This window comes from Pyrgilauda ruficollis, unplaced genomic scaffold, assembly GCF_017590135.1.
Source record: "Pyrgilauda ruficollis isolate IOZ18807 unplaced genomic scaffold, ASM1759013v1 scaffold52, whole genome shotgun sequence".
Classification (NCBI taxonomy): Eukaryota; Metazoa; Chordata; class Aves; order Passeriformes; family Passeridae; genus Pyrgilauda; species Pyrgilauda ruficollis.
This window is the reverse complement of record NW_024526822.1, coordinates 1,766,100-1,793,498: the sequence shown is the minus strand read 5'-3', so window position 1 is coordinate 1,793,498 and position 27,399 is coordinate 1,766,100. Positions and strand designations below refer to the sequence as shown.

General features: G+C 58.6%; 2 protein-coding genes across 2 annotated transcripts; one reads left to right on the top strand and one right to left on the bottom strand.

The window, feature by feature from the left end:
• The first annotated feature begins 424 nt into the window (after window positions 1-424).
• ROBO4 (roundabout guidance receptor 4) lies at window positions 425-8,351 on the top strand. The gene is given in 22 exon segments (XM_041480576.1): window positions 425-523; window positions 644-688; window positions 778-1,056; window positions 1,134-1,272; window positions 1,347-1,474; window positions 2,158-2,270; window positions 2,363-2,582; window positions 2,670-2,791; window positions 3,339-3,510; window positions 3,587-3,737; window positions 3,818-3,948; window positions 4,364-4,540; window positions 4,623-4,914; window positions 4,999-5,520; window positions 5,608-5,760; window positions 5,851-5,955; window positions 5,986-6,060; window positions 6,151-6,270; window positions 6,351-6,688; window positions 6,805-6,942; window positions 7,029-7,140; window positions 7,142-8,351. Coding segments are annotated over 22 exon segments (3,627 nt in total). The 5' UTR covers window positions 425-459; the 3' UTR covers window positions 7,173-8,351.
• A 2,025-nt stretch (window positions 8,352-10,376) lies between these two features.
• On the bottom strand, window positions 10,377-21,511 carry ROBO3 (roundabout guidance receptor 3). Its single transcript, XM_041480577.1, has 22 exons — window positions 21,364-21,511; window positions 17,624-17,950; window positions 16,761-16,918; window positions 16,082-16,202; window positions 15,869-16,007; window positions 15,177-15,304; window positions 14,973-15,097; window positions 14,415-14,586; window positions 14,113-14,324; window positions 13,588-13,669; window positions 13,335-13,503; window positions 13,082-13,248; window positions 12,731-12,852; window positions 12,431-12,650; window positions 12,238-12,350; window positions 11,956-12,127; window positions 11,647-11,832; window positions 11,441-11,567; window positions 11,257-11,360; window positions 10,931-11,179; window positions 10,739-10,898; window positions 10,377-10,673 (listed from the first exon to the last, which is right to left on the bottom strand). Exons 1-22 carry the CDS (start codon window positions 21,509-21,511, stop codon window positions 10,484-10,486), a joined length of 3,591 nt encoding a protein of 1,196 aa, XP_041336511.1. The 3' UTR covers window positions 10,377-10,483.
• Window positions 21,512-27,399: the final 5,888 nt, after the last annotated feature.

Sequence of the window (27,399 nt, the reverse complement as noted above, 5' to 3'; positions counted from 1 at the left end):
CCCCCAGGGTGAGGGGACACATGAGAAGCGGCTGACAGGTAAGACCACACAAACCCGAGACACCTGGCTGGCACTCAAACTGGCATGGGAGACCTTGGACTGTTCCCTCTGGTGCCTACTGACGGCATCCTCAGCTGAGACCCCGTTTCTTCTTAATTTGTTTTCCTCTGAACATGGCGAAGGAAAAGGGGAATTTATTCTGACTAATTAAATTCATTAACTGCTAGTGTCCCCCACTCTGCTGTCTCCGGGTGCTGCCAGTGCCACCGTGGCCGGCACTCCCACTGCCACAGGATGGCTGAGATGTTTTTGTTCACCGTCCCCTTCCCCCCCCTCCGGCATTTCCCGGCCCCCGCATCCGGCTATTGTACCCCCCCATCCGGAGCCGGATCCAGCCCCGGTGCTGGCGGGGAGGAACCGGGATTTCGGGAGGAAACGGGAAGGCTGGCCAGGGCCGGCATGGCCGGCGGCTGGGAGACAGCTCTGGGCCTGGGGCTCTGCCTCGCCGCCCTGCACCACGGAGGTGAGTGCAGCCCACGGGGGCCAAAATCCACTTAACCCTGCCCCTGCCCCACCCCGGATCTGAGAGCCTGCCCACTTGGGGCACCTGCTGGCATTCCCCCACCTCCTTGTCACCCGACAGGCTGCCGCTTCCCCAGCGTGGCCACGGCACCCCAAACTCCAGCTGGTAAGGACACCTGGTGGGTGGGAGATGCAGGTGGGCAGACACCAGAAAATCCTGTTCCCCCCACCCACAATGTGCCCTCCCCACCGCAGTGCTGCGGGACAATTTCCGCCTGCAGCCGGGTGATTTGGTGACCACAGCGGGACAAGCATTGGAGCTGGATTGTGTCCCCCCCTTGGGGTACCCTGAACCCTACATTACCTGGAAGAAGGACGGGGTGACCTTGGACTTGGTAGGTGGCAGGTACACGGTCACCAAGGGGAAGTTGCAGGTGGCATCGGCACAACGGAGCGACTCCGGTCTCTACATCTGTGTGGCGGCCAATGCGGCGGGCAAGAGGGAGAGCCGGGGTGCCCGCGTCTCTGTGCTGGGTAAGCCAAGGGTCTCCCACCGGGGGTGGGCACGTCACACCCAGCCATGGCGCCACGTCCTTGATGTCCCCCTGCAGAGAAGCCAAGCATCGTGCGGCACCCAAGCGACGCCGTGGCGGTGCCCGGCAGCACCGTGGAGCTGGGTTGCAGCGCCCGAGGTGACCCAGCGCCACAGGTGCAGTGGCACAAGGAGCATGGAGACCTGCCCTGGGGCAGGTAGGTGGTGGCAGGGGGGACATGTCCCATCCCTGGCGTGGGGATGAGGCTGATGGAGAGCTGGTGACCCACAGGCACGAGGTGGACCGGGAGCACACTCTGCGCCTCTACGCCGTGACGTCCGCCGATGCCGGCGCGTACGTGTGCACAGCGCAGAGCCAGCTGGGCACCGCCGCCGCCACCACCTTCCTCCACATCGAGGGTCAGTGTGGGACCTCCGTGGCCTCCACCATCACAGGCACCCAGGCCCATCTTGGGGTTCATGCAAGGGGATCCATCTAATGGGGTTGATCCAAGGACAGTCTGTCCATGGGGGTCCATCCATCATCCATCATCCATCATCCATCAAATAAAGTCCATCCAGCTAAGACATTTGAGGGGATCCATCAAAAAGAGAACTTCCAAAAGTATGTCCATCTAAACACATCCATCCAACAGGATCCATCCAAGAAGGTCCATGTAAGTGGAGCCATCTAAGGAAATGCATTGAGGTGGGAGTCCATCCAAGGGGATTAATTCAGAGTCACCCTTCTAAAGGGGATCCAGCCAACTTGGTTCCTCCAAGAGGATCCATTTAAGGGGATCTATGGAAGGTGGAAGTACATTAAAGGGAGATAGAACAACAAATATCCATCCAAAGGGACATCATGGAGAAGTATGTCATGGGATCCCATCCCATGTCTTCAGGGGCAACACATCAAAGGAGGCCCCTCCAAGAGGGGTCCATTCAAGACAGACCCATCAAAGGGTGTCTATCCATAAGAGTCCATTTAAGTGAGTCCATCCAGGATCTCCATGTGCAGGTATCTGAGGGGGATGTCTGGGCAGGTGCCTGGGGATCTTGGTCCTGCCTGATGCTGCCATTTGCCTTCTCCTGCCTCACAGACCGGCTGGCAACAGGCCAGCAGGAGCCTGCCCCACGGGACCTGCTGGCCGTGCGGCTGCACCTGGACAACGGCACTGCACTGCCCACTGCTGCTGTCCAGCTCCGCTGGCAGGTTGGTGTGATGATCTGCTTCCCCCAGGGGAGGGGGGACGGGACACATCTCCGTGTCCCACCTTAACTTGGGATCCTTCCCATCTCCTTCAGATGCTGATGCCGGTGCCGGTGCCTGTGGGCTACGTGGTGCTGTACCGCAGCCTGCTCCCGGTCGCCACCTCCTGGGTCCAGCACGATGCAGGCAGGGAGCTCAGCACCATCATCCCTGCGCTCCGCAGGGGCTACAAGTACGAGTTCAAGGTCCGACCCTACACCGGAGGGAGCCAGGGCTCAGACAGCAACAGCAGGCACCTCTGGATACCCGAGGAAGGTGCGTCGTGTGTCCCCCGGGATGTCTGGGTGGTGGATGGGGAGGTGGCTGGGGGTCCCAGGGGTCTCAGCATCCCTGTCCCGGCAGTGCCAAGTGCGGCGCCCCAGCGTGTCACTGTCAGCCAGGCTGAGGCAGGGAACGGCACCGTGGTCGTGAGCTGGGAGCCGCCTCCTCCTGAAGCACACAATGGCGTCATCCGGGGCTACCAGGTTTGGGACAATGGGGCAAGTGGGCAGGGCAGGGATCTTCTGGCCAAGGAGGATCAATCCAAGGGGATCCATCCAAAAAGGGAGCCTGTCAAAGGTGGGGGTCTATCCAAGGGGGGCACCATCCAAGGAGTCAGTCCAGGAGGGGGTTCATCCAAAGGGGCCAGCCAGGGTGGGGGTCCCTCCCAGGGCATCTGTCTAGCGGCATCCAAGGGAGCTCATCCAAAGGAGTCCAGCCAAGGGGGTCCATCCAAAGGGGGGGTCCATCATGGGGGTCCATCCAAGAAGTATTCACCCGAGGAGGTCCATCCTTGGGGCATGCAAGGGAGCCCACCCAAAGGGGTCCTGCCAAGGGAAGTCCATCAAGGAGATTCGTCTAAGGGCACCCATCCAAGTGAATCTGTCCATGGGGGATCCATCAGTGGGAGTCTGTCGGGGGATGTTCGTCTGAAGGAGTCCGTCCAAGGGGGTCCATCCACAGGGGGTCCATCCACAGAGGGGCCATCAAGGATAATTGTCTAAGGGGACACATCCTCTTGGTGCCTGCCAGGTCTGGTCAATGGGTGAGGGCTGGCAGCATGCCACCAACAGGACAGTGGACGGAGCTACCCGCCGCCTGGAAACTCTCCTCCCACACCCCGGGGCCGAATTCTGTGTCCAGGTGGCAGCTTTCAACAGCGCAGGGCTGGGGGTTCCCAGCAATGCCACCTGTGGAGTCCTGGGTAGGAGGGGAGCAAGGTGGGGTGCGGGTGGGGGTCAAGGTGGTGACATGAAGTGACACTGATGGGACTCTTGTAGGGCTGACAGCAGGGAGCAGCAGGGTGGTCCAGGCACTGCGGCAGCCTGCTGTCATCGCAGCCGCTGGTTCCATGCTCTGGTTGGCCTTACTCGCCCTCCTCCTCCTCCTCTGCCAGCGCCGCGCCAGCCAGGACGCTGCAGCTCGACACAGGTGAGGCCATGGGGTGGGGGACACAGCAGATCCCTGATGTGGTGGGGACTGATGCACTGACAGCACCTCTTGCCCTACAGGCTGGTGGCTGCTGACTCGCCATGGCTTGGTGGTCCCTGGAAACCCAGCTGTGCCCCCCGAAACCTCAGCAGCAGCAGCACCCTCAGCAGCCGGCTCCTGGGCAGTGATGGCAGGGACCCCCACCCCTCCAGTGAGCCCCATGGGGACTGGAATCCTCACCCACTGCCATGGGATCCCCACCCCTCCAGTGAACACCAGGGTTGGGACCCCCACCTAGTGCCATAGAGCCCCCCACTCTCCCCACCAGTACTATGGGACCCCGTCAATCCCATGTGATGCCACTGGATCCCCACCCAGTTCCATGGAACCCTGACCTGCTGCAACAAGGCCTCCAGCCCAGGCCTAGGACCCCCACAGAGTGCCACGGGACCAGCAAAGTGTACCCAAGACCCCCACCCTATGCCAGGGACCCCCAGTGCCATGGGACCCTCGCAATGGTGTTCCCCATTGTCTGTCTGCAGGCATCAAGGACACACAGACCCAAGGGCAGAGGGGACAGGGGACACATGGCCTCATGGGTGCCCTGACCTCTCTTACTCTTCCAGCCCTCTCCTTGGAGCCGCCGAGCCTCGGCCCCCCCACGCCCCCCATCCACAGCGGCCTCCGAGGGGGACAGCCACCACCCCCTGGGGACATGGGGTGCTGCGCTGGGGGGCACCCCGGGGTGCATTCCTCGCCCAGCAACCCAAACCCAGCACCCTGGGAGCGTGTTCGCAAGAGAGGTGGGTGTGGAGGGCACATGGGGGGACGTGGGGGACACCAGGATAGTGGCCCATGGCTCTGTGTCTCTCTCTCCCCTCGCAGAGCTGCACCAAGTGCACAGCACCCCTGTGCTCATAGCTGGCCCCAGCCACATCCCTGCCACTGGAAGTGGAGGCGAGTGGGGGGCGGATTTTGGGCTGGCAGCCAGGCAGCCTCAGCAAAGGGGACACGAGGGTGACACCACCGCTGCCGTGACGGACAGCAGGGACCCAGGGCTGCCGGTCTTCAGCTCTCCAAAACCACATCGGGGCAGCAGCTCACTGGCCTCTGGTGTGACCACGTCACCAGTGACACCCCCGAGACCACCCCATGCCTGGCACCCTCCAGTGAAACGGTGAGTCTGGGTGTCCCCATCCAGGTGGGTGCCCTGCAACACAACCCTTTGCTGCAAAACCCAGCATGTCCCTTGCACCTGCAGGTCACCGACCTTCGTGTGCCCCAGGGACACATCTCTGGTCACCAGGCATCCCAAGGACATGACTCCAGTCACTAAGATCCCCAGGGACATGTCCCCAGTCACTGAGAGCCCCAGGGGTGTGTCACCGGCCACCAGGAACCCTAGGAACGTGTCCTTGGTCACTGAGCACCCCAAGGACACGTTCCTGGACAGCAGGAATCCTAAGGATGTGTCCTCAGTAAGGACCCCCAGGAACATGTCACCAGCCACCAGGCACCACAAGGATCCATCACCAGCAGCCAAGCACCAGAGGGACACAGTCTTGACCACCAGGCACCCTGAGGACACCTCCGTGGTCACCAGGTGCCCCAGAGACCCATTACCTGTAGCCAAGTGCCAGAGGGACATCTCACTGTCCACCAGGCACACCAAGGACATGTCCCCAGCCAGCAGGCACCCAAAGGACACATCCCCAGGCACGAGGCTCCCCAAGGAGGTGTCACCAGCCACTAGGCACTGCAGGGACAAGTTCCTGGCCTCCAGGTATGCCAAGGACCTGTCCCCAGCCAACAAGTACCCCAGGGAGCCATCTCTCATGACCATGCACACAAGGGACATGTTCCTGTGCAGCAGGTCCCCTGAAAACATGTCACCAGCCTTGAGGCATCCCAATGACACATTGCCAGCCACTGGGCACCCCAGGGACACGTCCCCACTCACCAGGCACCCTGAGGAGATGTCACCAGTCCCTGAGCATCACAGGGACAAGTTCTTGGACACCAGGTACTCTGAGGACATGTCTCAGGCCACCAGAAACCCCAGGGACCCATCACTGGTGGCCATGCACACAAGGGATGTGTCCCTGTGCAGCAGGTACCCTGAAAACATGTCACCAGCAATAAGGCATCCCAAGGACACATCTCCAGCCACCAGGCACCCCAGGGACACATCTCCAGCCACTAGGCACCCCAGAGACACATCTCCAGCCACTGGGCACCCCAGGGACACATCTCCAGCCACCAGGCATCCCAAAGAGGTGTCTCCAGTCAGTGGTCACCAGAAGGACATGTTCTTGGACACCAGGTATCCCAAGGACTTGTCCCCAGCCACCAACCACATCTGGAATGTGTCACTGGAGGCCAGGCACTCAAGGGACATATTCCTGGCTACCAGGTACACCAAGGACATGTCCCTGGCCACCGGGCGTCTCTCGCCAGCATTCAGTGACGGGGTCCTCACACAGCAGCAGGTGGCTGAGGTCCTGGAGATGGAGCAGGACACTACCTGCTGCAGGTATTCCCCATCCCCCTGGGACACTCCCATGAGTGCTGCATCCCCTGGTGCCAGCAGTACCCCCACTGTGTTCCCCACAGACCCCCGGCACCGACCACACCACGGTCCTTCTCACCACCGCACACCTACGGCTACATCTATGGGCCACCAGCCTCTGAGCTAGGTGAGGAGGAGGAGGAGGAAGAGGAGGAGGAAGAGGAGGAGGAGGAAGAGCGTACAGCAACAAGGGGCTCGCCAGGAGGATCGCTGCTGAACGGCTGGGGGTCTGTCTCAGAGGACAACTTTGCCAGCACCCGCTGCAGCTTGGTGAGCTCCTGCGACGGCTCCTTCCTGCTGGACGCCAGCTTTGCCCGGGCACTGGCCGTGGCTGTCGATGGCCTCTGCTACAGCCTTGAGGACACTGATGGGGCCTACGGGGGTGAGTGAAGGTCCCTGAACCCCCTCTCTGACCCTGAGCATTGTCACCTCCTCAAGAATGATGGCTCCGTTGGGACACCATGGTGATGCCACCAGCTCTTGCCTTCTTCCCTGCAGGTCCCTCACCACCACCATCACCCTTGGAGCAGGTCTTCCCACCCGGAGTCCCCTCTGCCACCTGGGACTGGTGGACCATGCTGGAGGTCCCACAGAGAGCCAGGACAGAGGCAGCCGTGAACAGTCGCTCACAGAATGGTGCGCAGTGCCCCAGTGCCAGGGTGGTGGGCATGGGGGTGGTGAGGTGTTGCAGGGTGTTGGAAAATGTTTCCTTTCCTTTCCAGGTGGCCAAGGGTCAGGGATTGGCAGCCCCTGGGCCAGGGAAGGTGGTGAGCTGCGGACAGGAGGGACAGGAGTGTGGCAGTCCCCAGGGCGCAGGACACAGCAAGGCCAGACCCCTTGGCTCAGCTAAAATCCAGCTTTATTAGGCAGTTCCCCAAACAGGGCTCTTTACCAGGAAAAGCTATCCACAAAGAGTGGGTGGCACCTAGGTGGGTGGGTGTCCCCTTCTTCCACAGTTTCCCCATCCCAAATTCCTCTTTTCTTCCCAGCATCCTCATCTTCCCCAAGAGTCTGTATCCCTCTAAGTGTCCTTGTCCTCCCTCAGTGTCCTGCTCCTTCTCCAGCATCCTCATCCTACCTAACTATCCTTCTCCAGCCCAAGCACTGTTGTCCACTCATGTCCTTGTCTTCCCCTAGGGTTGTTGACCCCCTTGACCATCCCCATTCCCACTGACTATTCCCATTGCTCCCAACTGTCCTTGTGATCTCTGCTAGTTCATGTCCTTCCTCAGCATCCTTGTTCCACCTTTTCTATCATTGTCTCTCCCAAATATTCTCAACCTTCCCAAGCCACCTGGGTGGCCTTGTGCTCCCTCTAAATGTTCTTGTCCCTTCTAATCATCCTCATTCCCAGGCTTCTCAGCCCTCCTGAGTGTCCTCATCCTTCACCATTGTTTTGTCCCTCATGCCAAGTGTCCCCACTGTTCTCATTTTCCCACAGCCATCTCCCTTGTCCCTTACTACTGTTCTTGTCCCTCCCAAGCAATCTCATCCCTCCCAAGTGTCCTCTTCCCCCCAGCAATCCTCAATCCCCTAGAAATCCTTGTCCTTCCTCCATGTCCTCTTCCCTCCAGGCATCTTTATCCCCCAGCCTTCCTTGTCCCTCACCAGCACCCTCATCCATCTGCTGTGTCTTTGTCCCCTCATGTAATCTTGTCCCCCACCGAGTGTCCCCTTCCCTTTCAACCACCTCATCCTTCTCAGGCATCCTTGTCCTTTCCCAGCATCCTTGTTCCTCCCAGCTGTCCTTGTCTCCAGGATTCTTCCCCACTTAAGCATCTTCCTCATCCTTCCACAGCACCCTCATCCCTCTTCTGCCTATCTGTCCGAACTGTTTCTGCCCCCAAGGCTCGTGTCCTTCCTTGAGCATCTTCCTTGTCCCTCCTGAGCATCCTTGTCCCTCCCCAGGATCCTCATTCCTTGTGAATTTCTTGCCCCACCCCAAGAATCCATGTCCCCCCCTCACTCTGACGCCCACTGGCCGCGACTTCTGTGCAACCCTATTTCCATGGAACCACTCAGAAATTAAAGAACATCCCTCCGTGTCCCCTGTGTTCCCATCCCCATGTCCCCAACTCTGTCACCGACTCGCCCTCCCTTTTATCGCTTCTCCGGCGGCGGGCAGGGGAAGGGGGCCCCGGGGCGGCGGCCGTGCCCGGTCCCCTCGCCGCGGTCCCCGGGGGTCCGGCTGCGCCCCGAGCCGTGGCCGCGGGAGCCGCTGGAGCCGCGGGACGAGACGCTGCCGGTGGTGGAGCAGCTGCCAGACACTTGCCCGCGGGGCAGGCAGGAGGGTTTGCTGTAGGGGCTGGCCTCATCTGCAGGGGAGGGGACAACGCTGGGGCTCGGCAGTGACACCCCCAGCCCTTGCGAAGCGCGGTCGGGGGCTCTGGCTTACCGCCGCGGGCCGGGCGGGGGGTGACCCTGCGCTCAGCCCCGCTCGGCTCCAGCTCCGGAGCGGCGCCGGGGGTCTCGCCGGGCGGCGGCAGCGGCGGCGGCGGCAGGTCTGCGGCAGAGAGGGAGGAGAGGGCTCAGCTCCCCCGAGCCTCCTGAACGCCCTGGCTTTTTCCTCCCGCTCACCTCCCGTCTGCTTTTCCCGGCGGTAGCGGCTGCATTTGGGCTTCAGGCGACTTTTGGAGATCACCCCGCGGGTTTTCCCTGGGGAGGTGGGGATGGCAGCGTCAGCCCCCTCAACAGCCAGTGAGGCCCCCACCCACTCAGACTGGCCCCTCGGGGCTCACCTGTGCCAGGAGGGCAGAGGGCTCGGGGTGGGTGGCCCTCGCTGGCATCCGGAGTCACCGAGGGGCTGGGTGCCTGTGGGGGGATGCTGACACCGTGGGGGGGTCTCCTGGCAAAGAGGGGGTGGAGTGAAGGGTGGGGGGAGTGGCATGGGGGCTCAGTGGCCACCACAGTGCTGGCACAAGCCCTCTAGAGCTGTGCCAGAGCCAGAAGAAGCCATGTGGTATTGTCACAGCTGGGTGGCAGTGGTGTAGGTGGGCTGAAGCATCACAGCTGTGTAGAAGAGCCACAGCTGGATCACAGCTGGGGGGCAAAGGGGAGCTGGATGAGTGCAGTGGCTCAGCTAGGGTGGAGGACCAGAGCCTGGCAAGGCTGTGATAGCATAGCTGGCCTGCAATGGCACATCTGGAGCACAGCTGGATAGAGGCTGCTCAGCTGTTTTACAGCCACACAGCTGGACTGCAGTGGCACAGCTGGACCACCACACATCTGGATTGCAAGCACACTGGCAGATTGCAGTGCACAGCTACATCATGACACACCTACATCGTAGCACAACTGAAATGCAACCATGCAGCTCGGTTGCAGCTGCCCAGCTGGAGTGCACAGCTGGATATTGCAGCTGCACAGCTGGAGTGCAGTGACATGCCAGCACTGTGATGGCACAGGTGGATCATGGCAGAGCTGGGCCACAGCAGTACAGCTGCATGGTGATGGCCCATCTGTCTCGTGATGGTGCAGCTGTATTGCAATGCCCCAGTCACCATCAATGTCATGGATGTGTCATGACAACATGGCCAGAGCACAGCTGGAGAGCAAGGGTGGATGGTGACACCATGCATAGATCGTAAGAGACATCTGAACCGTGGTAGGACCATGGTAGGACATCCAGACTCCATTGGGGCATCCAAACCCAAATGGCATGGTCAGACCATGGTGGCACAGCAGGACCAGATCATGACAGAGTGGCTGGATTGTGATGGCCATGGTGGGACATCCAGAGCCTGATCCAGAGTCCAGTGGGAAGGCCAGACTATGGTGGGACAGTGGAACTGGATCATGTAAACATGACTGGGCATGACATCCAGAGCTCAGTGGGACACCTGGAGCTCAGATGACATATCTGGACCTCAGCAGCATGGCTGGAACATGACAGCATGGCAGAGCCAAATGGTGACAAAATGGCTGGGTTGTGATGGAACATCTGGACCATGGTGAGGCGTCTTGACTCCAACAGAACATCTGGACCCCAGTGAGACACCTGGACCCTAATGACACAGTTGGACCATGATGGCATGGCAGGGCTGGGTAGTGACAACGCGGCTGGATCGCAATGGAACACCCAGGCCATGGTGGGACATCTGGACTTCGATGGGACATCTGGACCCCAATGGGACATCCAGACCCCAATGGCACGGCCATACCAAGCAAGGCCCATCTCCTACCGGGGCAGGAGGGAGCTATCGAAGTCGCGGAGGCGAGGGATGTCCTCGGTGGTGCGAGGTGATGGTGTCAGCGTGGCGGTGGAACGGCAGCCGGAGGAGGTGGTGGGTGAGGATGCAGCAGTGGCACAGGGGATGTCCTCACCAGGGTACCACACCTCCATCCCCAACCTGCAGGGTGGAGACCACAGGGTAGCTGCTGGGGGCAGCATGTCCAGCCCCCAAGCCCCCACACTCACCCTCCAGCTGCCTCTTCCTCTTCATCCTCCTCTTCCTCCTCCTTCTCCTCCTCCTGGGCACACTGGCTGAGCTCACTGGCTGAAGGCGGCGGGGGCAGCAGCTCTGTCCAGCTCACTGCCGGCGGTTTCACTGCTTGCCCCAGCTTTGCTCTGGCCCCTGTGCCAAGGAGGGATGCTGGGGGGGCTGTGGGGAGGGCACCACACCACGAGCACCCACGTGTGCCCCCACCCGTCCAACCACCCTACCGTGCTCAGCCCGGCCACGGGGCACCTGGGAGGCTGCAGCATCCATTGGCTGGGAATCCCCCCCAGGGTAGGAGGTTCCATACTGTGAGAAGGGACGGGGGAATGTGCAGAGCTCCTCACTGTCAACCTCGATGGTGCTGTAAACCGGCCCCTCGCCAGCCCCCGCTCCAAACTGTTCCGTCTGGGCGATGTAACGGGTGATGCCGGCATCTGCAGAGGGTGACCAGCATCATCAGGGCTGATCATGAACCCCTCAAGAGCCACCCAGCCCCATGCTGACCCCTCACCATTGTAGTATCTCTCAGTGGACCCCAAACACCCGGCAGAACTGGCTGTGCTGCCACCACGCCATGCATCCACCAGCCACGGGTAACCACCGCCAGCAGCTGCCCTGCAGGGGGATGGGGTGAAGGAATGCTCGTGGTCAGCCCTGGGGCTCCTGGGCAGGGCAGGGGGTGCCGGGGGGGTTACCTGGGGTTGCTGCGCACTGGAGCCGGGAAGGCGACTGTGGAAAGAGACGGGGGTGAGGGCAGCGAGAGGCCGTACTGGGACCCCGCAGCACTCATGGGCTTACCGGTGGGTGTGTAGGCAAAGGATGCTGTAAAGAGAGGGACGGTGGGTGGCTGATGGGTGAGGGGTGAAGGGTGAGAGGTCCCAGGGGTAGCACCCCCCTGTACCGGTGAAGTGGCTGAGCTCCTTCTTCCTCCGGCGGCGGCTGTAGAGCCAAGCAGCAAAGGCGGCGAGGATGACCCAGCAAGCGCCACCAACGCCGGCAATGAAGGCTGGCTGCCTGGCTACCTCTGCTAAATGCTCAGTCAAGCTGCTCCCAGCTGCTGGCCCCACATCTCGCTCCACCAGGGGGGCTGCAAGTGACACGGGAAAGAGGGACACACCGGCGGGGTGCCAGGGAGCCATCCCCAGCACCGCAGTGGGTGACCCCATCATGCCCCACCCATGGGTGCCAGTTGTGACAATGAGGGACTCACCGATGTGGATGGGGACAGGGGCACTGCGGGCACCCACACCAGCACTGGTGGCAGCGGCAACCTCAGCACGGTAAGGGACCCCGGGGACAAGTCCCTGCAACACTGTCGCCAGCACCGTCCCCTCCACGCTCTGGTTGATGTGGAAGCGGCTCTCATTGCCCAAGCACCAAATCTGGTGGGGACCAGGAGGAAAAGATGAGGAACACCCATGAGGACGCCATGACATGGTGTCATGAGTGGATGGAGTGGAGCTGCCACATGCCTGCTGCTGTCCACGCTTACCCGGTAATCACGGATGACCCCATTCTGCTCTGCCAGAGGTGGTGGCTGCCACGAGATGCGGACACTGGTACCATTCCCAGCCACACTGACAGCTCCTGGTGGGGCACTGGGGGCTGCCCGTGCAGGACACATGGGGTATCACCTCCAGGTTGTCCCCAGGGACCCTCACTATCCCCTCCATCCCCGCACTCACCCGCTTCAGGGGTGCGCAGAGCCCGCACAGCGCTGTCGGGACCATGGAGGTGATGAAAATAGGGTCGGACCTTGACCTCGTAGTCCTGGCCCCGGCGCAGCTCGGTGAGCAGGGCCCCCCGCTCCCCTGGTGCCCACACCGTCTGTGCCTCCTCCCAGCGCCCGCCGCGCTGCCGGTACAGCACCCGGTAGCCCTGAAGGAAGGGTGCCTGGTGCTCCACCTGAGGAGCCGAGGGAAGGGTGGGATGGGGGGATGATCGACACCAGGAGCCCTGTACTGGTAGGGAGGCTCAGCACTCACGGTCCAGGAGAGGTGGACGGTGCCCAGTGGCAGCACCACAGGTTCCTTCAGGTGCACAGCCACTTGTGCCAGCTCCTGCTGCACCTGCTCAGGATCCAGCCCTTGCTGCATGGGGTTGGTGTCTGCTGGAAACATGAGAGAGTGGAGAGTCCATGCATATCTCCACTGGTGTCACCAAGGGAAGGAGTCATGCTGACCCATACCCATGGGAAACTCCATTGGCATCACTGGGCAAGGATGGACCCAAAAATTTTGGGTGCACGGGCACCTCCATTGGTGTCACCAAGTGGAGATGGACCCAAGGGTGGGGGGTTTGTGGACACCTTCACTGATGTCACTGCTGGGTCTCACCTTGGGTGCGCACAGGCTCTGAGACGCCGCTGGGGTCACTGAGCCCGTAGGCATTGACTGCCCGCACCAAGAACAGGTAGACAGTGTCAGGGACAAGGCCAGTCACTGTGTGGGTCTCACTCTCCACATCAGCTGCCACTGTCTGCCACGGGCCACCCACTGCCTGGCTGCCGGGGGACAGGGGTGACTTGTGACAGGGTGGTATCAGGCCACCACGTCATCCCTGCAGCCAGAGAAGAGGCTTGTGTGATACCTGAAAGCCTCCACTATGTAAGAGGTGACATCGGTGACACCACCGTCCTCGTTCCCTTTCCAGCTCAGGGTGACACTGCTTTTGGTAACGTTGGTGACCACAGGGGTGGAGGGTGGCCCAGGGAGGAGATCGGGTGCAGGGGAAGGCAGGGAGAGGTCGGATTCACTACCTGCAGGGAGATGCATGGAGGTCTGGGGTGGCTTTGTTACCAGTGCCACAGTGTCCCCGCTGTGGTGAGATCTCCATGACGCACCTTGTACCTCCAAGGAGATGCCCCAGCGTGTCTCGCCCGCTGGGCTGGTGGCCACGCACTTGTAGAGCCCGGAGTCTCTCACCTGCAGGGGGAACAGCTCCTGCCCCATCACCCTGAGCACCCATCACCTCGGCACCCACCACCCTGGGCACCCACCACGCTTTGTACCCACCACTCTGAGCACCCACCACGCTCTGTATCCACCACCCTGAGCACCCACCACGCTTTGTACCCACCACCCTGGGCACCCACCACGCTTTGTATCCACCACCCTGAGCACCCACCACGCTCTGTACCCACCACCCTGGGCACCCACCACACTCTGTACCCACCACCCTGAGCACCCACCACGCTTTGTACCCACCACCCTGGGCACCCACCACACTTTGTACCCACCACCCTGAGCCCCAGCACTGCTTGCACCCACCACGATGAGCATCCATCTCCCTTTGCTCCACCCCTCACAGCCACTGCCCCTCTCTCCCTGCAGTACCCCCGGGGGTGCCCCTGCCGGGGCCGGCTCACCCGGAGGCCGGTGATCTGCAGGGTGCCGTTCTCCAGCAGGCTGGCACGGGGCTGGACACCTACCAGGGCACTGCCATCCTTCAGCCACCCCACGCTGCCTGGAGGGTCATGGGCCCCCGCCCCACAAGGCAGCCGCACTGTGGCCCCCACTGGCAGCACTGTGCGGTTAGTGGGAAGCAGGCTGAGCACCGGTGGCTGGAGTTCAGCAGGTGCTACAGGGAGAAAATTGGGAATTGCTGGGTGGTGGGATGGGTGTCACTCATATGCTGAATGTGCCAGCTCTCCACTGGCACTGGACTTACCCCCTGTCACCTCCAGGCCTGCCCTGGCCAGGACACTGCCGGCCACGCTGATGGCCTGGCACAGGTAGTAGCCGGCATCGCTGGGCTGGACGTTGACGATGGTCAAAGCACCGCTGGAGCTCACCCAAACACGGCCAGAAGGGACCGGGGGCTGGCCCGGGAACAGCAGGGTCTGAGAGGGAGTGGGATTAGTGGGGGGATGGGGGGTGAGAAGCAGGGGATGAGATGAGGACAGGGTTAGGGGTGGAATGGCAATGAGACTGGGGACAGGGATGGGATGGGATGGGATGGGATGGGATGGGATGGGATGGGATGGGATGGGATGGGGACTGTGATGGGAATGAAATGGGGACAGGGGTGTAATAGAGACTGTGATGGGATGGTGATGAGGACAGGTAGGGATGAAGATTGGTACTGGTGTGAGGTTGAGACGGGATGAGATGAGGATGGAGTGGGAATTGGGAAGGGGATTATGTTGGAATGGAAATGGTGATGGAACTGGGATGAGGATGCGGCTATGATTGGGTGTGGGGTCAAGGATGAGGGAAGGAGACAGACCTGGCTCCCCTCCTTCTGCCAGAAGACAGCAGGTGGTGGATTGCCCTTGCTCTGGCACTGGAAAGTCACGCTCTGGCCAGGGGTGACAGCTTGGTCGTGGGGCCCAGTGACAAGCTGGGGGGGCACTGCAGCAGTGTGGGGAGAGACAAGGGCTTGTCTGGGCACTCCACCAGCACCCAAGGGTGCTCCCAGGGCCCCCCTTACCATGCACAGTGAGGGTGCCCGATGCCTCCGACCTGCCCACGCTGTTATCAGCCACGCAGGTGTAGGTGCCCTCATCCTCCACCTGCAGCCGGCTGATCCGCAGGGTGTTGTCTGGCAGCACCTCCCACCTGGGGGAACCCCACGAGGCTGTGGCACCAGCGGCGTGCTGGGGCACCAGGAGGGCGTGAGATGCCATGGGATGGAGATGTAGTGAGGATGTGGAATGTGATGGGAATGTGGGATGTGACGGGTACAGTGGAAATGTGGGATGCAGGAAAATGGGAGATGTGATGGGGATGTGAAATGTGGTGGAGATGTGGAATGTGATGGGGATGTGGGATGCAATGGGGATGTGGGATGCGGTGAGGATATGGGATGTGATTGGGATTTGGGATGCAATAAGAGTGTGGGATGCAAAGGAAATGTGAGATGCAATGAGGATTTGAGATGCAAAGGGGGATGTGGAATGTGATGCAGATGTGACACAATGGGAATGTGGAATGCAGTAGGGACACAGGATGTGCTGAGGATGGAGGATGCACCAGGGTTATGGGATGCAGGGTTACTTGATGCCATGAGGATGCCAGGTGCTCCAAACACACCTGGCTGGCACACACTGAGCCGCCCAGCTGCACCACAGAACCCTGGCTGGCCATGGTGTCCCTGAGCCACCCCCTTTAACCCCTACTCACCTTCCCAGTGGCATTTCACCCTCCTCCTTGCGCCAGCGTGCCGCCGGCTGTGGATCCCCCATCACCTCGCAGGCAAACTCCACCGTCCCCTCCACCAGCACCACCTGGTTGTGGGGCCTCTTGCCAAATGCTGGACGCTCTGTGGGGTGGCTGTCAGTCCCAGCAGGATAGCACCCACCTCCCTGACGCCCCAAACATTAAATCCCCACGTACCAAAGACCACCAGCTCGGCCGGCTCGCTGTCCCTCTCCCCCACCACGTTGGTGGCCACGCAGACATAGACACCAGCATCACTCTTGTGAGTGCTGGCCACCATCAGTTTCCCACCACGGATCTGCAGGAAGAACAGCTCATCCCACATCCCTATCACATCCCACATCCCCATTACATCCCACATCCACAGTGTATCCCATGTCCACACTGTATCCCACATCCCCATCACATCCCACATCCCCACTGCATCCCATATCTCCATGACATCCCACATCCTCATTGCATACACGCACACATCACATCTCCCATCCCTATCAAATCCTGCATGCCTGTTGCATCCTGTATCTCCATTGCATTTCATATCCCCACCACATCCCAAATCCTCATTACATCTCACAATTGCACCCACACTGTCATCACATCCCATGCTTCCACTGCATCCCAAATCTCTGATGCATCCCATATCCCTATCCCATCCTACATCCCCATCTCATCCCATATCCATCACACAACTCTATTCTGCATCCCCCATCCCCACCACATTCCAGGTCCTCACTGCATCCCGCATCCTCACTGCACCCCATCCATGTCACACCCCACGTCCCCATCCCGTCCTGTGTCCCTACATCATTCCCCATCCCCCTTACATCACCTTCAGCCCAGTCCTGGCCCCTCTCACCGTCAGGCGCTCGTCCTTGTCGCTGACCCGGACTCCGTTTTTCTTCCAAGAGACGCTGGGCTCGGGGTGCCCGCGGGGCGGGACGCACTCCAGCACGGCCGGTTCTCCCGCCGCCACCACCACGTCCCCTGGGGGCTGTCGGAAATCGTCCCGCAGCACTGCGGGGACACAGCGGCCTCAGCTGCCCAGCCCTGCGCCCCGGGCTGGGGGCAGCACCAGGGGTCTGAATTGGCTTTAACAGACTTTCATTTATCTTCATTGATTTTTACTTGATTTTCAAACGCTTTCAAATATTTTCATTTGTTCTCATTTATTTTCATGTATTTCCAATTATATTCACCTCTTTTAATTTCTTTTACCATGCTTTTATTTATTTTCACTCCTTTGCAGTAATTTTCATTTATTTTTCATTTATTTCCAATTATTTTCAGGTTTTTTTATTATTTTTCTTCACTAATTTGCACTTATTTTTCTTTTATTTTCACTTACTTTCAGTTATTTCCACTTTAATTTATCTTTTTTCCATGTTTTAATTTATTTTCTGTTATTTCCATTCATTTTCACTTCCTTGCTTTTGTTTCCATTAATTTTCACTTGTTTTCTTTCTTCATTTGTTTTCATTTAGTTTCATTTATTTCCAATACTTCTCACTTCTTTGAATTTATTTTCATTTCTTTTCACTTTATTTATTTTCAATTATTTTCCTCTTATTTTCATTTCTTTTCCCCTCTTCACTTGGCAACAGAGGTCTGGGAATGTGAAAGCCCCTCGCCCCACAGCCACTGGATCAGGCTGGGCTTAGGGGTGACACCAGAATCCCAAATTTCCCCCGCTCAAATCCTCCCAACCCCCTCAGGACTCACCGGCCACCTCCAGGGAAGCATTCCGGCTGGTGGCTTCCCCCAGGTAATTCCTGGCCACGCAGACATAAACCCCCTCGTCGGGCTTTCCCCGCCTCCCGTGCAGGATGCGGAGGAAGAAGAGGGACCCGCCCGGGAGGAGCGTGCGGTGGGAGCGGGGATCCTCCCGGTCCGTCTCCACCCGCTCCCCGTCCTTGTACCACTCCACCACCGGGGCCGGGCGCCCCTCGGCCTTGCAGCTCAGCGTGGCCGGCTCCCCTTTGGACACCAGGACATCCGTGGGGTGCTCCACGATGCGGGGAGCCGTGTCCTCCAGCGGGGTGTGGGATCCTGCAGGAGAATCAGGAGGGGTGGGGCTGGGTTTGGGGGCTGAGCATCCTTGGCTTGTGTGGTGCTCTCCCGGCCCCAGGACCTGCTTTGCTTGGAAGGCACGAGGTGAGAGATGAAGTGTGGCCAGGTCCCAGCCCAGCATATCCCAGGGTGGGTGCCGTGGGGAGGGAGCAGGACCACGGAATCACAGGATGACAGAATTCAGAGGATCACAGGATCACAGAATTCACAGGATCACAGAATTCAGAGGATCACAGAATCACAGAATTCACAGGATCACAGAATTCACAGGATCACAGAATGACCAGGTTGGGAGAGACCTTCAAGATCATCAAGTCCAACCCGGCCCCAACAGTTCAACTCAACCCTGGCCCCCAGTGCCACACAGAATTCACAGGATCACAGAATCACAGAATTCACAGGATCACAGAATTCACAGGATCACAGGATCACCAGGTTGGAAGAGACCTTCGAGATCATCGAGTCTAACCCAGCCCCAACACCTCAGCTAAACCCTGGCACCCAGTGCCACATCCAGGCTTTGTTAAACACACCCAGGGTTGGTGACTGCACCACCTCCCCGGGCAGCCTTTCCAGAACTTTATCGCTCTTTCTGTAAAAAACTTCTTCCTGATATCCAACCTAAATTTCCCTTGGTGCAGCTTAAGATCAGGTCAGGAGGGTGTCAGGCAAGGCCAGTGGGGCAAAGCAGCTTCGCTCCCAGTAATGGCCTTTTCCACCCAGTTTCCACCCGGATTAAATGGGGTTGGGACTAAATTCTCCCCAAAATGGGATTTTTCCATCAGCTGCAAGTGCTGACTTTCTGTAGCAGAGCTGGTCGTTCTGGGCTGCAGAAAATGCTTAAGTTTTTAAAAGCCCCATATTGGGGTTGTGGGGCTGTTCCAGAAAAAAACAACACTAGTAGGGCATGGGAATTAATAGATGGTCATTAACGCCAGGATAATTAATGCTCATTAATGCTGGGGCCAGCTGGGCTGAACCATGTGTGTCCCCAGCACCACCTGGGGTGTCTTGGTAGTTCGGTCCCCAAGTGTCACTGCTGGTCCAGTGGCACAGGCACTCACCCCTGCATGCCCAGCCACACGTGTGCACACAGGTGTGGGTCTGCACGCACCTGCATGTGCACAGACACACATGCAGCCATGCACAGACACATGTGCAGCTGTGCACTGCATGTGTTTACACACAGGTGCATGCATGCACACATGGACAGCCATGCAGGGGTGCACACACACACACAGGCACTCACAGGTAGCTGTGCACACACAGGTGCACACGTGCATTACACACATGTGCATGCGTGCACACATGCATTGCACACATAGGTGCACGTACACATGTGGGCAATCATGCAGGGGTATGCACACACACACACACACACACAGGTGCAACCACACATGCATGCTTGCACTTTCACACACACATGCACACATGCGCATTCAGGCAGGGGTGTGCATGCCCCTGACATGCACAGATGCATGTATGTGTGTGTGCATTCATGCAGGATGTACATGCACACATCTGCACACATGCATGTGTTCAGGTGGGGGGGTGTCCTTACCCATGTGTGTTCAGGCATGCAGAGGTGCATGCACACATGCACATCACACAGGGGTGATGTGCATGTGTGCACACACAGGCTGCACACACATGCTGCACACACACAGGGGCACACACAGATCTATGCACATCCATGCACATCCACACACGCTCAGGTGGGGCCATGAGCTGACACTTACCCACATTGCTGCATGCACACACATGCACACACATGCACACTGTACAGACATGCAAACACCTGCACAATGTACAGACATGCACATGCATGCACACAGCACATAAATGCACACATGCACACTGCACACACAAGCACACGTATGCACACTGTATAGACATGCAAACACCTTCACAATATACAGACATGCACATGCATGCACACTGCCCATAATGCACACATGCACACTGTACAGACATGCACATGCATGTACACACATGCACACTGCCCAAAAATGCACACACATGCACACACATGCACACATATGCACATGCACACTGTACAGACATGCAAACACCTGCACAATGTACAGACATGCACATGCATGCACACACATGCACACTGCCCATAAATGCACACACATGCACACACATACATGCACATGCACACACATACATGCACATGCACACACACATGTCTCCCACTCGCACACGCCCTTCCCCTGCTCCCCCACACCTGGGGCAGGATGCGGGCACAAGGGGCCGCAGTTTGGGGTGCCCACGGGGTTGCCATGGGGATGGGATGTGGCTGCCATGGGGACGGAAGGAATGCTGCAGGGCACTGGGTACCCCGGGGGGCACAGCAGGGACTGAGGGGGCCGCAGCTGGCCCCGTGACTAATTGGGACAAGCAGGGGGTCAGGACAGGCCCCCTCCTGTGCCCGGCTGGCTGTGCAGGGGCAGGGGCTCCCATGAGGTTTGGGAACACCCCCGCCCCCTCCCCAGCCACCCAGGGCCAGCTGGAGGGGGAGAAAAAGAAGGGAGACACTCAACATTTAGTAAAAATTCAGTCAGACACCCTCTCCCTCACCCCCACTCTGTCCCAGACAGGGGTCATGGGGCTGGTTTGGGGACATGGGGAGGATTAGGGCACACATAGCTGGCTGGAGGACGCTGGGATGGTTTAGGAATTTAGAGATGGTTTGGGAACATGGAGCCAGTTCCAGTTTGTAGTCTGGGGATTGCCTTGGGGACACAGGACTGGTTTGGAGACATGGAGTCTCTCCTAGTTTTGTCTGGGAGTTGGTTTGGGCACACTGGGACAGGTTTGGGACACAGGGCTGGTCCTGGTTTGGAAACTGGGCATGGATGTGGGGACACGAAGGCTGTTTGAGGACACTGATTTGCCCCTGGTTTGGGGTCTGGGGACTGGTCTGGGGACATGAACACAATTTGGTGTCTGTCCCAGCTCACGGTCTAGCAGCTGATGAGGAACAGGGACAGTTTGGGAACAGGGAGCTGCTTGCAGTTCAGGATTTGGGAACACGGGACTGGTTTGGGAACACGAGGACAGTCCTGCCTTGGGGAGAGCGAGCTGGTCTCGGTTTGGGGTTGTGGAGAGGATCTAAGGACACCACACCACTCCCGGGAGTTGGTCTAGGGACAGGGAGGTGGTCCCAGAATGTGGACACGGAGCCGGTGTGGGGACACTGGGTCAGTTCTGGAGTTGTGACATGGGGCAGGTCCCGGTTTGGGGACAAGGGGACAGGTCGGGAATCCAGTGTCGGTGCTGGTGGGGTCCCAGCTGGGGCTGGGGTCTGTGGGCTACTTCCAGCATCCCGGCCGGACCAGGAGCAGGAACTCCGGGGCGGGGGAACAGAAGGACCGGGGAGCACGTACCGTTACCGGGGGTGAGATCGGGCAGGTGCAGCGCGGCGATGGAGCGGTTGATGCCGAGCAGCAGCGAGGACGAGTTAGAGCCTTCGGCTCCCAGCGAGTCGGCGAACAGGTTCATCTGCAGCAGCGTCTTCAGCAGGTACCGCAGCATCCTGCCCGGCTCGGCTCGGCTGAGATCGGCTGAGATCGGCTGGGCTCGGGTCGGCTCTGCACGACACTGCCCGGCACGGCAAAGACCGGCTCAGCTTAGCCCGATACGGCTCAGCCCGATGCGGCTCAGCTCAGTTCAGTTAGGCTCGGCTGGGGTCGGCTCAGTTCAGCCCAGTCTCGCTCAGTTCAGCCCGGTCCGGCTCAGCTCAGTTCGGCTCTGCTCGGCTGGGCTCGGCTCAGTTCAGCCCGGTCCGGCTCAGCTCAGTTCGGCTCTGCTCAGCTGGGCTCGGCTCAGTTCAGCCCAGTCTCGCTCAGTTCAGCCCGGTCCGGCCCGGTTCAGCCCAGTCCGGCTCAGCCCTGCTCGACTCGGCTCAGTCCAGCGCGGCTCAGCACAGCCCGACTCAGTCCGGCTCGGCTCGGCTCAGCTCGGCTCGGCTCGGCTCAGCCTGCGGCACCGCCCCCGGGTGGGGGACGGCCAGGGCGGTGCCGGGGCGGGGTGATGCCGTGTCCCTGTGTGCCCTCCCCGTCCCTAAGAAGCGGGATGGGGACGAAGGCGGGGGATGTCCCGTATGGAGTGGGGGCTTCACGGTGGAGTGGAACAGCGATGAATTTTGAGGGGGCAGAGGAAAAGGGGGGGTCCTAGGGCTGGAGGGAGAAAGAGCAGACGCAGCAGCTCCCTGGCTTCGCCCCAAATTATGTGACACCACATGGGGCTGCTGTCACCCCCCACTCGGGACCCCCCTCAGTGAACCCTGAAAGGCAGCACCGCCCTGCAGCCCACGGGGAAATGCGGCTGTTGCAGTGAGTAACACAGTGAGGGACACTTTGGGGGTGCTGGGGCCACCAGTGGCCTTGAATTTGTGGGGTCGTGGGGGGGAACACGAAGGAATCAGCACACGGTGCCATTGAATCTGTAAGTAGCAATTGGCCATTTAATTATTGTGTTGGGGCTGATGTGGAAAGCAATGAGCCTCCTTCAGCGAGCACCCGAGGAGGGGGGGCTGGGGGAATTCATTAGGGAGGTTCATTATGGGGGGGTGCTCCTGGGAGGAGCTCGCTACGGGATTTTTTTACAGGGGCACTTGGAAGAGGGTAAAAGTGGGAGAAAAAGGAAGTCAGGAGTGTGGGGAAGCTGGAGGGGGCTCAGGGAAAAAGAGAAGGTGGGGAAGGAGCAATGGGGGAGGACCAGGGGGACTGGATGTGCACACCTGGGATATTGGGAGGGAGAAGGGGCCTCACATCTGCATGCACAGCAGCAGCTGAAGTGTGCCCACGTGTTTGCACATCTGGGTCCCCAAGGGCGTTCACATCTGGAGGACACTTGGGACACAGCTGGAGAGGGGGGAGGCTTTTCCACACACATCTGGGGCACCAAGGATCTCCAGGATGTTCACATCTGGGAGGGTTGGGTGGTGTGGGGGATGCAGCTGCATTCAGACCAACAGCTGGAGAGGTCCCTGATGTCACAGCCGGGCACACAGCTGAAGGCACAGAGATGCTCAAGCACATCTGGAGAACCAGGTAGTTTCCATTTGTGCACATCTGGAGTTTGCACATCTGGAGAGCTTGCCCAGGCTTGCTTTTCCACACCCAGAGCTGTGCTGAGGCTGCAGACAGGTGCACATCTGACCCACTCAGCCTCAGCAGCATCCTCTGGGCTCTTCATATCCCACCGAATCTGCCAGGGGTCCGGTGGGCAATGCATTATTCATCTGTCCCTTGGAGCCAGGCACAGAGAAAGTAAATAAATATTAATTTAGTAGGAGCACAAAGCGTTTCCTCTTCTCCTGCTGGCAATGTGGCAGCACAGGGATTTCTCAGTAGGATCAGAAAGAAAAAGTATCCATGAAATAAGAGGTTTACCCAACTATTACCTGAATAATTCTATGGGATGGGAATTGATGGCAATGCTGCTATGTTCCCCCACCTTCTCCTTTTGGATCCCTCTGACCGGAGGAATGGGACATCTCCAGCATGGAACTATAGGATGGAAAAGGGTGTTAATCCGTGGAAAACCCTTGGGCCCCTTTTCATGGAGTCCTTGGAAAATGTCAGAATTTTTAATGGGAATCCTGGAGGTTTTGGGAGCCTCAGGGATTAAAGCACCTCTGTATTAATCCCACTCTGAGGCGTGAGGCTGCAGCGAAGGGCTCCCAGGGGTGACACACGCACATCCAGCACCTCCTCTGAGAGAGCTTGTGATGGGGAATGGAGACAAAGGAGCCGCCTCATCCCGATGGATAATCCCCCTCAGAGTCATCCTGTTAATCAGCTGGGCAAACAGCGAGTGCGGGGGCATCGCCTCCTCGTTAGCAGATTTATTCTCACTGCCACGGCATTTAATTGCTGCTTGATTTGGCGATTAGCGACTGTTTGCCCAGGCTTTGCCCAAATCACCCTCCTCAAAGTTTTTAGATGGGGGGAGGCTTCCTCCATACTTTGTTATCCTCATTATTCTACATTGGTTTTTCTGCTTTCTTATTCTTCCTGTTTTTCCCCAACCAACCCTCACTGAGCGACATCAGGGAGCTGGGGGGGGGAAACTGAGGCACGAAGTTTGGCCATAATGAGGAGCGACAAGATATTTGTCTGGGCAAATGAGCGGCTGGGTCCCCCCTCCCCGCTGCCGGGGGGAATCCCTGGCAGCCCCGTTATTAACATTCCCCCCGGGAGCCCCCCACCCCAAGCCAGGCGTTTGGCCGGGAAATGCAGCTTTTTGAATATTTATAGAGATTGTGGCAGCACTTGGGGTGGGGAGGAGGGAAAGGGGAGCATAGGGGCTGCTGAGGGGTGAGGAAAAGCAATGTTGAGGACTGGGGGTAGTGGGGATGGAGCTGGAATCCTTTAGGGATGACACTGGGATGGAGTGGGGAATGACACTGGGATGCATTAAGGGGTGGCACTGGGATGCTGTCAGGAATGACTCTGGGATGCTGCAGGGGATGATGGTGGCATGCTTGAGAGGACAGTGCTGGGATGCTTTAAGGAATGATGCCAAGATGTTTTTGGAGAATGTAGGGGATGTTCCAGAGGATGAAAGTAGGATCCTTTGGGAATGATGATGGATACTTTTGGGAGTGACAAGACTGGGATTGTTTGAGGGATAGCAGTGTGATGCTTTAAGGAAAGATGGTGAGATGTTTTAAGGGAGCATATAGAAATGACTGGGATGCTTTAGAGGATGATACTGTTGATTTAGAGGATGATGCTTGGATGCTTTAACAAATAATACTAGGATGTTTTAGGGCATGGAGCTGCAGAGTTTTGGGGAGCATACTGGGATGGAGTGGGGAATGACACTGGGATGGTCTAGGGGATGACACTGGGTTGGAGTGGGGAATGGCACTGGGATGGTGTAGGGGATGACACTGGGATGGTGTAGGGGATGACACTGGGATGGTGTAGGGGATGACAGTGAGATAGTGTAGGGAATGACACTGGGATGATTTGGGGAATGACACTGGGATGGTGTAGGGAATGGTGTCAGGATGCACTCATGGATAACACTGTCTAAGGGCAGTGCACTGGGATGTTTTAGGGGATGATGCTGACATGCCCTAAGGATAGTGGGATTTTTTTCAGAGAACAGACTGGAATGCTGTAGGGGATGATGGTGGGATGAATTAAGGAGAAATGCTGGCATATTTTAGGGGACCTTATGGGACTTCAGGGTGTGATGTTGGGATGCTGTAGGGGAGCAAATTATCATGCTTTAGAAAATGTTACTGGGATGCTTTAGGGGATGAGTCTGGGATACACGGAGGGATGTCAGCATGTATTAGGGAATGATGGTAAAGACACTGTGTTGTAGTACACTGGAATGCTGCAAGGAATAATGCTGGAATGCTGCAGGGGATGGTGCTGGGATGCTTTAGGGGAATGATCCTGGCAAACTTTAGGGAAGAACACTGGAATGATTTAGAGGACACAGTGAGAGGCTTTAGGGGACAATGCCAGGGTGTGTGATGGAATAACGTTGGGATGTTTCAGATGAACATGCTGGCATGATCTGGGGGATGACACTGGGATGCTGTAGGGGTTGATGCCAGGATATTTTAGGGGATGGTGCCAGAATTTTTTAGTGGATGCTTTAGGAGAGTTTAGTGAGATGCTTTAGGGGATGACTGAGAAGATTTAGGGGAGCACACTGAAGTGCTTTAGGGGATGATGTCAGGATGTGCAAGGGATAAAGCTGGGATATTCCAGGGAAGTGCGCTGGCATGCTTTAGGGGATGCTGCTGGGATGCTTTCAGTGAGCAGATTGAGATGCTTTAGGGGATGACCCATGGAGCCTCTGTGGAACGGTGTGGGGATGCCTCAGAGGACGGCTGTCAGTCTGTCTGTCCTCCGCACCTGGCAGGCGCAGGAGGCCGGTGCGTGGAGATCTCCTCGCGGGCATCCCAGCCCGCCTCATTACCAGCGTCTTTGGAAAGCCGGAGCCCATGTGTTCTCGAGACGAGCGGCTTGGGGTATATTAACATCCCATTTCCACCTCTTTAATATAGAGTTTGTCGAGATCATTTATCAGCCGAGCCTCCCTTCAGGGCCGGGGGAAGCCGGGCAGAGCTCGGCAGCTGGGTCATGGCGAGAGGCGAGGGATGCTCGTCCCCGAAGGAAGCCGACGCCGGGTTTAACAGGTAGTGGCTCATGTGCGAATCGCTAGTTTGGGACCGCCACATCATTGGGAAAGGCTTTATCAAAGCTGGGCTTAATTGGGTGGAAGGCTTGTTTGCATGGCCGCTAATGGGGGATCAGAGGGCCGGGGACCCAGCGCTGACGGCCTCACAAAGGCAAGCAATTACTTGCTTGTCTGCATTATGTATTAACCCATCTGGGGTCGGGATATTGGCTGTGAAAGGGAGACAAAGAGGGGGGCGTGCCGGTTGCCCCCGCGCCGAATTAGCCCGCCTGGGTCCCCTTTGTGCAGCGGGCAGGGCAGCTGGATCGGGATGCAGGCGCTCAGGATGCTGATGGGCACCGGCGTGCGGCAGCAGGGCGCTGCCTCGCTCGGCATCCCCGCGTCCTTCCGAATATATTGCGTCGAGCGTCTTTTCTCTCCTTTCATCAGTTTCCTGCCTGCGGCCACATCTCGGGATAATTACAGCTTTCGCTTTAATTAGCCACCGTCGCCACTAATAAGTTTATACTTCTTTTCAGCAGCGTATTTTGGCGGCAGGAGGTTAATTACAAGCAGGTCAGTAAATTGCAGAACACACTGCTGTGGGTCTAATGACTTGTCCGCTCGGCTTTTTGGCGGACTTTTAATTATGCCTATTGAATTGGAAGGCTGACTGGAACGAGGCGGCGGGGGAGTGTTGGGGACCAGGGGGTGTTTCCCCATGCTTCCCCAAGCTGCTCGTCCCGCCTCCGCACATCCCCGGGAGCTGAGAACGGCCGCAACTCATTGCATGGGTGAGCCCTGACTGAGAACGGCCACTGCTCATTTCGCAGATGACCCCTGGCTGAGAACACCCCAAAATCCTTGCACAGCTCAGTCTGGGCTGAAAACACACACAATTCTCTGCACGGAGAAGCCTTGTCTGAGAACAGTCATGACTCGTTGCACAGGTGAGTCTCACTTGAGAACGGCCGCAACTCATTGCGTGCTGATCCTGGCTGAGGACACCCAGAGCCCGTTTCACAGGTGAGCCCAGCTGAGAACGTCCATAACCCCAGAACATCCCGAGCATGGGGTGATCCTGGCCGAGAACTGTCACAGCTCACGGCAGGGCTGAGCCGTGGCCCTGCTCCTCCCAGGAATGACTGCGGAGGTGCCGTGGGTGAGCCGGGCTGGGGGGACCCCCTGTCCCCCCGCTCGACCCTCGCCCCCCACCCCCTCGTCATTAGCGCGCGGTCAAATGGCGCTGCCGGGACTCGGAGCTGCATCGC